At 37.1% G+C, this 9,328-nt stretch overlaps 1 protein-coding gene across 1 annotated transcript in view; it reads left to right on the plus strand.

Moving 5' to 3' along the window:
* ZDHHC14 (zinc finger, DHHC-type containing 14) overlaps window positions 1-9,328 on the plus strand; it is a 109,721-nt gene that overhangs the window by 76,239 nt on the left and 24,154 nt on the right. Inside the window, exon 4 of the mRNA XM_010132082.1 lies at window positions 8,190-8,327. Within this exon, the coding sequence (XP_010130384.1) occupies window positions 8,190-8,327 (138 nt within the window). The remainder of the gene's footprint in view (window positions 1-8,189; window positions 8,328-9,328) is intronic.

Genomic DNA, 9,328 nt, shown 5'->3' on the forward strand with positions numbered 1-9,328 from the left:
CACACTCTCAGAAATTTTCAGCATAGGCCTTCTTGAACCCTGGATAGTTATCCCCCTTGTTATCATTAGCTTTTGACGTATCCTAACTGGCCTTCTCCGTACCTAATAGAACCTTTTTGACACAGAGAACCAAGTTTCCAGTAGGGCTGAAAGCGCACATGCAGTACTGGCATTTTCTTGTGATGTTTCTGTTTTCTGTAGGAGATAGGATTCCTCTCATTTGTAAGTCTGATTGCTTTTCTGTAGATCCTAAACATGAGACCAAGTGTCAAGATTTTGACAGAAATTTTGTCAGAAAATAGGCTGTATTAGAAGCCAATAGACGTGCCCTTTCTGGTTAGATCACTGCTTTTGTACAGCACTTCTGCCAGGCAATTATAGGCATTGTCTTTTGGGTTTGGTCCTGACTGGACTATGTTAATTAGTTGTTTTGAAAACATAACATGTTATGTACACAGCAGGATGCCAAACAGCAGAATTTGGATTAAATAATTGGTTTTAAAGGTTTTAAAAGTAGTTTTCCAGATTGGGCACCAGTGTTGTAAATTTATTTTCTTAAAATGGGTGATGGATTATTAAAACAAATGAAACATATAATGTAATGAAACATGCAGTGTAAGACAACGAGTGAGAATTACCAGTGTGTTCTGGGAGAAGTTCCTCCCTGTAGTCACTCCAGATACCACTGTCTTCCAGACTCGAGTACACAATAGGCTGAGAAGTGGCATTGTAACAGTTTAGTTTTTATAACACTGACACTGTGTCTGAGCCTAACTTTCCCAGGACTTTGTGGTCCTTTATAATCAATGTGTATTTACTTGATGTCAGGACTTCGTTTTGCTTGGGTTTAGTTCCATTCTGCAGCACTCTTCCTTCATTACCTTTTTATCTCCTTTGCTGCTTGCAGTTTTTCTGTGACTTTTGCCTGTTTCTTTCCTGCAATGAAGCCAGTATAATTTTCCCTTCATTTTAGGGACTGATTTTTTAACGTGTTAAACCTTAGCTCTGGGTCTCTTAAAGTGACTCTTTAGCTGAACAGTTAAAACTACAAAGTTGGCTGCTATGTCCTATTTTTCGCTTCCCTTCCTGTTTCCCCAGCCCCCCTCTCCCCTTTATATTTTTTCCCAGCATTTACATGTGAGAAATGATTTTGACTCTTTTTGTTTGTGCTGTGTTTTTGAGGCACTGTCGCGAAACAGAGTACCCACCAGTGCTTACAGAAGTGATTATTTGTGATTGTGCTGTCTGTATACTAGGTGTACTGTAGAAATCCAGGGAGCATGGCATGTGTATTTTTAAGTCTAAGCCAAACCACTGGGAAATATGGCAGAAAGTCTCTTTAAAAAAGATCGCAGTATTACGGGTTACCTGAGAGAGAGGTTATAGCTTATGTGTTGGTCTGCATATACAAAAAGCATAACACACAACTGATCATAATAAACTATTGTGTGAATGATGTTGTAAACCTCAGATGTCAGGGTGAAAATTAAAAAGAAATTACCAGTAAAAAAAATATTGTGAATCTAGGAAAGTAAACAAATATTTACATTTGGTGTGATAACAATCTGAAAGATGGTTAAGGAATTCAGCGGCAGATACAAAGCTGCAACAGAAGTGAGGGGTGGGGGTGTGAGGGAAAGGTGCTTTCATGTAGAGAAGAGAGGAACAAATCCATGAACTTTGTGGATGCTGCTACCTGGTAAGGAATACTGTACTTCCCCTAGGGACAAGTCGGGTTTCTTAACTCTTATTGCGCAGCTGGGTGGGTGTGTGCGGCACTTGTTTGGTTCCCAGTGTATGAAGCTATCGTTCTGACAAGAATAGGTGTGTAAGGAGAGATTATTATGCAGTGAGGTCCTTCTCTGTGTCTTCATATCTGTCAAAGAACAATCATTCTAAACTGCTGCTGCTGCCTTGAAACGATCGCCATTAATGTGCGTGCAGTCAAACGGGCTTCTTGTTACTTAGTCAACATTTTTACTGGGGGTAGGAACGAAAAGACTTATGTGACAATATAGTTTAAGTACTGTGAGCTATCCTAGAGCAATGGGGAGATGTCTTCTTAAGAAACCAGTTGCTATTTTTATTTAAAAATTTTAAGCATGTTTATTTTCTTTTTGTGTATGACATTAGTCTGCCACTATTGAAGTTGATTAGCATGGAAAAAGTTGATGTTGAAACTGATCTTCTTAGTAAACCCCACCCAAACAGCTTAACTGTCTGGGACAGTATTTAATTGATCATGAGAGTGAAATATTTGTTCAGTAGCCCTTGTGTTTGTGTTTCTGATTGACTTTTTGTTGTAGATTGCACATTATTAATTTATTTAATTGAGGCAAATCTTTCCCAATGTTACGTTGCTGTTTCAGTTTGCATCACTTTGTAGAGGTTAGCGTAGTGTCCAGGATGTACTCTGGAGTAAACCTTTGGTGAGTATTACCCAAATGTAAACTTGAAGCTAGAAGACTTTCTGTTCCATTTGGTTTTCTTGGAATGTTTTGATTTGGGACAGAGTATGAAAGTACTGAAGCTCAGTGATTTTTAAAGGATCCATTGTCCATTGTCCCTAACAGATGTTCTAAAATAACATCAGCATGCATATAAATGTAACTTGCAATTGGTCTTTTGTTAATCACCATTTTATTCATATAAATTTCAACTCTGTTTTCATTCCACAAAAGCAAAGGCATTGTCAGGGGAATGACTGTCACACAGGTGAATGTTGTGTAAGTTAAATAGATCCGTGTATTTCATTGCTGTTGCCAACTGATGGCAAGTCCAGTCAGAGCTTCTTTAACTATACTTAAATAAGCAATTTTCTCAGGAGTGATGACTTCAGTCAGTGGAACAGAACATCTGAGCTAAGGATAGTTTTAATGAATATGCTATGAATATCAGATACAAGATTTTTTTATGTTAAATTATGAGACTGTCTGAACTGAATGTACAGGATTTAATGCCACAGTTCTATTTGCTTTTGGGTTTGCATACATGACTTTCAGCATTCTGTGGCAACTGAAGAGCTGTATCTTAGAAGAAAATAAATACTTTTTGTAATAAAAAGCATTCCTTATATGGACTTACAAAAATGTCATTTGGTTTCCTGAATGTTTCAAGACCAACCAAATCCTGAAAGCACCATTTGTCATACAAAATATCCAGTCAAGAAGCCTGAATAGATGTGGTCATATCATGACATCATAGTCCTACAAAAGCTGGAATTGTCATCGTTGCAGATATGTGCAGATGTGTTGGGATCTCTGCATAATTGCTCAGTGTGCGTCCACGACAATGGACTTTGTAGTCCTGTGTTGTGCTGCTTCTATCAAAAGTAATTTTGAGTAATGCTGGCCCAGTTGGTTGAGTTGTAATGGGATTTTTTGACTAATGCAAGGTTTGAATAGCAGGCTGTTGACTCTTCCCAGTCCTGGGATGCATGTTTGCATATGTTAAAGATGGTAACGTTCGGTGAATGCCTTAGGTTTGTGTCTTTGCCCTACAATGCTGTACTCGAATGGCATGGGAGAATTCACAAGTTATTTCTAACTTGTGCTCATTGGAATCTCCTAGTACTGTGACCTAGATATTTTTGCACCTATAGACTTTTTGTTTTTGAGAACCGCCTTCACATTCAGCTTTAGAAAATGTATGTTGGCATGCAGTGATCCAGTCGAGCAAAGAAAAAGGAAGCCATTCATAAATAATAATAAATGTTTCTGAGATCACAGTGTGAACAGATGAGAAAAGCTGCAAACTGAAGGGCCGAGTTAACAAAAGTTCCATGAGAACATTTGATGCTTTTTTTGTTCCTTGCAAATTACAAACTTTTTAAAATGTTTTGAAAAAGGAGGGAAAGCATTTGGGTTGTTTTGTATGTGGTTTCCTGGAGTGCAGTGATTTAAAAATGGAAGCCGAACATTGCAGCATTTAAGAATCTACATGCTGTGCAGTGAAAAAGTAGAGATTTGATGGTTGTGAGCAGCAAGGAACATGCTTTGGTGTGGCTTCTGAAGGAAACTTCTGTGATTCTCTCCTTTGTGCCTGTTCATACAGCCCTTAGTAAAACACAGCCTTTGGAAAGTCAGTTTTTCTCACTAAGCAGTGAACAAAATAATTACCTTTTTTTTTTTTTCTGCCGGTTCAGGGAACTGACCTGACTCACCAGTGGCTTGGACAATGAAAGAAGGAAGCAGGATGGAGTGCCAGGAAAGGCAGTGTGTGGCTATCTCTTTCACTCCTCCTAAGCTTTTAGATTGGCTTAGTTATCTTGAGAAGCCTCACCCTTTGGATCTGGTTCTGAGGGTGCTGGCTGTCCTCAGAAGTTACCATTCAAATTCAGGGTTGCTGATCACTTGGGAAAGACTCAGAAGAGAAAGTCACTGTTGCAGGTTTACTGACACCTGCTGAGTTTTTATTACCTCTCTAGTTTTCTTTGGCCTCTATAGCAACACTGTTAGTATCCATTTACCCATCTTCTCTTTTCATTGATACTTCACCTTATAAACTGTTCATACATTTTCTCAGTCTTTTTTGTTTGCTTCAGCTTTTGTTCTCAGACCGAAAAAAATTACTTAAAACTGGGTTTCTCCAGCAGTCCTGGTAAGTGTAGCAAGATTGGTGTTACAGGTAAGCTGAATTAACACTGAGCTGCTTCTGAAAGGTTCATTTAATCCCTTCTCTGGCAGTGTGTTCTCACTACTTCACTTACACCAGCTTTGGTGTTTGTCTGGCATTGTGTTGAGCTGGTCTGGGGAGCTGGGCAATAGAAAATTCACTGTAGTTTTAAGTTCATCTGGCTCTGTCAACTAGCTCCCCACACGGTAAACTGAACCCCAGGGTTGGCCTAGGGGTGGAGAGCCATAAATACACAGGCAAGAGGTTGTTTGCAGGACTGCCAAAAAGAGAGTCTGGGCCCTTGTTTTAGCAGTTCTCGATTAGGTAGATATGGCTGTAACATCATACCACATCCTGAAGGCAAATACCTTAGTGCTTTTGCTCAAAATTGAGTGCAGAAGAGCGATCTATCACTTTTCTATCCACAGGATACTTCCATAGACAAACCTTTCAGCACTTGCATCGTTTTTCCTCCCTCCCTCATTAAGAGTTCTAATATGTTTTTCATTAACAATAGTTTGTATTACCAATGTTTTGATTCTCTTCATTTGCCTCAAATATTTTTACATTAACCTTGTCACAAAGATATGATCAAATACAGCACCACATTAACTATATCCTATAAATTTAAACCAGAACTGCAGTCATCACCTCTAAACTGTCTGTTATCCTTCATAACAATCAATTGCATTTATATTTCCTCTGCATTTTAAGTTTGCAAGGGACTGAATTCCCAGTTTTTCTCAACATCAGTAGTTTTTCAACTCTCAGTGAGGGTCAATCCTAATTTTGCTGCCAACATTGTCCAAGCCAAGTAGAGTTGTCAGGCAGCAGAACTTCCTTTTCCGAATCATTTGTTGTTCAGTTTGCACTGAAGAGAGTGGCTGCCCACCTTAAGATACTGCATTATTTCTTCATTAATACTTACTAAGCCATGTCTTTTTGTAAGGATGAAGAAACAGCTCTAGATTTAAGACAGTTTGTATTTCTTAACAGCATTAGAAGTTTCTGTTTAGTATGTGTCTGTTCATTTTGCCAGGGTTGGCTGTTTTCTCCTGCATTATCAACTAAGCGGTGCGGCTCACAAGCTATTATCTTTAACTGGCATTTACATATTTGTGCTGAGAAGAATAATCCCTCACTACTTAATATACTGTTTTGTAGCATATAGCATAAATGTCACATCCCTTTCTATTTTGTGACTGAGAAAAATGAGGCCCCGTTTATTCATTCATAATGCTCACATAAACCCTTTAATACCTTTATTTTTTCGTTGGAGTTTATTCAGATTTATCACTGTAGCTGTATTTTTCATATCCAGCCTTTTCTGTCCATTTCTGCTTTACAAACATCATAGAAGTTACTTAGTTTCACAATGTTTGGTAAGGTATTTATTGAGAAAGCAGAGACTTTCAGTTTATCAAGAAAGTTTGAAGACAGAAGTTGGAGAGGTTTAACAAGTAGATTAAAAATATAGTTATTCTTTAGTAAGGAGTGTGTATGTGTGTATATGTACTTAAGTGTGTTTATAGATAGGAGGGTGAGTGTTTGTGTGTATTTACCTGAATCTGTCACAGAGATGCCTACATATATCTAAATATTGTTTCATGGCTAGAAACTGAGCTTTATGTCAATATAGTTTGATTCCTACTGTGTCAGCATAGAAGAGAACAAATATATACAGAATGTTACAGGTGTTACAGTTTTATGTGTTTTTTCTGAAGCAGTAGGGTACAAATGTGCCCTGGGATTATGCTCTTTAAAAGACTCTATAACTCTTATTTTTCTTTGTTATTTGCTCACATGTAGTATCAGGTACCCATTAAATGAAGTGTTTATCAGAACATAAAGACTCATTCAGAAGCACAAATGTAAAAATAAGCACTGTTCAAATGCAATGCCAACTTATTTTGGGAACACAGCTGTAATACACTGTATAAAGGTAGCATTGCCTACCCTTTTAGATACCAGAGTGTTTAGATCTTTTGTATTCTTAGCAGTACTCATTAAATCAAAGTTTTTCTGAAGCCTTATCTTAAGAAAGTTCAGTAACTTCACCTTGAATAGCCCCATTGGAATCTGAAACAAATTTATGGCAGAAACATGTGGCCCAAACAGCTGTCACGCAAAACCGTTTAAAATTCCCTGAAAGTCTGATGAACTCAGAAATCTGCTGTGCATGTTGTTTTGACTTTTTTGTTTTAATGAAGATAATACTAAATACATTCTTCAAGGAAAGCCTCTAATGTAGATCTTTAACATAAAGCCTTAACAAATAAACCGATGTGCTTGGACAGATGTGCCTTTTTAACATAAGGCTTAAAGACTTCAAATTTATAGCTCGCCTTTCCAGTGGAATTACAAATAGTTTGATATCATATGTCGTCAAGGCATTAAAGTCACAGAAAACAAAACGGAATTTGGACAAGGATCAGAGAGTGAGAGAGAGTCAGCATGAGACCATCTGTCCTGTGATCCTGGATTTGATTAAAAAATTTGAAATTCTGTCAGTGTAATTCCTCCAAAGCAAAGTTAGGAAATACCAGTTTGTTTCCTGACTATTGGTCTGTTTCCATTACCCAGAGTGCTGGGAGAGGGTGGTCCAGGCTGCCTGGGCAGAAGCAGAGCACACTGTTCCCTCTGCCTCTTTTCAGCACTGGGGCATTTCCCCCATCCTGGGGACACTCATTTCTGATCCGCACTGGCCTTTTCCTGTCTCATGGACGAGTTAATCTCTCAGGGAAATAAAGAGAAAGGGTTTGGTTTAGTAAAAGGAAGAGGGAGGCTATAGTGCAAAAGGTAACAGAGCATTCATATGGCATGTACCAATTTTTATACCATGTGGTTTACAGAAAATTCCTACAAGCTTGAATAGATGATTAAAAAAATACACAACCCACCCCCAAACCAAAAGAAATACAAGCAAGTTTTACAAGACTGTCTGAATTTTAACATTTGAAATATCGTTTATGTGAAGGATTTTGCTATTTTTCATGGTTTGGTATGGCAGTGTCAACTCTAAGAGGAAAAATAGGTGGTGTGGAATGGAGAATATTTTGAGGGAAGCAATAAAAGGAAGTGGGAGGGTGTAAGTATTTCATATACCGTAATGGATGGATGAGATAATAGTAGACATAAGTCAGAGGTGTGACCATGACAAATATAAATAAAACAACAGAAAAACCTCCAGTTTTGAATAGAAGAATCACTTGAAATGAAACCCTTATTTTGAAAAAAAAAAAAATGAAGTACAATTGAGTTGATACTGCCTCATACGACAGTGGAGAAATACATGCTTATTGGTCTGACTGCGCAGATTAGCACGGTAATGCTGTTAGTTTAACAGGAGCTCACCTCAGCCATGCTTTGGTTTCTTTAAGAGCTGTAAAGTTTCATTAAAATACTCCTTTTTTTCTTTTCTGTTTTTTCCTTTCTAAATGAGAACTTCTCTGTGGCTGATTTGCAAATGCCAGTTAAATCATAAGTTTTAATATCGTATTCAGAGAGCTTTTTTTCAGATAAACAGCATTTTATTAATTGGTTTCCATTTTTTTTTCTTCTGCCTCTCATTTCAGAACGGTTTGATCACCACTGTCCCTGGGTAGGCAACTGTGTGGGGAAAAGAAACTACAGATTTTTTTATATGTTTATTTTATCTCTGTCCTTTCTGACAGTCTTTATATTTGCATTCGTTATCACCCACGTCATCCTTCGTAAGTATGCTGGTGAAATCAGATTACGTATGTAGCCATTTGCTTGAGTTTTTTATTTTTAAGTTAATCTTTTGATCATTTAGGGTTTGTTTATTTATTTATTTATTTGGCTTTTCTCTGAAGCTTCACAATCCCCAGAGTCCTATTCTAGTCTGTAGTAAACCCTGATCATGGTAATTACTGATCTAGCACTGGCTTTATCTTAATATAGTGTTAATTTTCTTAATATTTTGTCCTTTTATGGATGATTTACTGGAAAAGCAACACACATACTGTATGTCTAAGTATACAGGTTGTATCATTTTCCCAAATAACTCTTGTGTGCTTTTTTTAACTGTGATCATGGGTCACTTGTGAACCTAACAGGTAAATTACTAGAAAATGGATCGGAGCTATTTCACACTTTTTGTTGTTTGCTGTTTAGTTTTACATCTTTCTCTGCCTGATTTATAACACGAGTTACTTTCATTTGCGTAGACATTCTGAGAACACACAATTTGTAATAGGCTATAGGAAGATGCATATTCATGAGTTTGATTTTTTTATTTGTATTCTGGATTGGGTTTGAGGTCAAGACTCTTTTGGGAACTGTCCATTTTTTTCGACACACCTAACAAATTTTCTTAGCTCCTGTATGATAATGATGTTCTGATTTATGGTCATAGGTTATATGGCTTGTCTATAAAGACCTTTTTTATGTTGTTGAGGTTTTTTAACTCATTGTCACTAGAAAGCTTAAGAGTGTTCTGTCTTTTCACGAATTCTATAGGATATTGCCTTGAAGATTATTTCCTTGATCTTTTTGGAATTTTTGTATTCTGTGTTATAATGGAAACCTGATAGAAGTAATAATTTCAGTTTTTAATATATGTATAAAGCTGACTTGATACTGATAATATTTAGAGAATGTTTTACGGAAAAATATGCCAGATTGTACTCAATTTTCCACATTTCTTACACTGTGTAGGGGAGATTTTTATTTTAATAAGCAGAACTCCTGC

The sequence above is a fragment of the Buceros rhinoceros genome, unplaced genomic scaffold (genome assembly GCF_000710305.1).
Source record: "Buceros rhinoceros silvestris isolate BGI_N320 unplaced genomic scaffold, ASM71030v1 scaffold4620, whole genome shotgun sequence".
Classification (NCBI taxonomy): Eukaryota; Metazoa; Chordata; class Aves; order Bucerotiformes; family Bucerotidae; genus Buceros; species Buceros rhinoceros.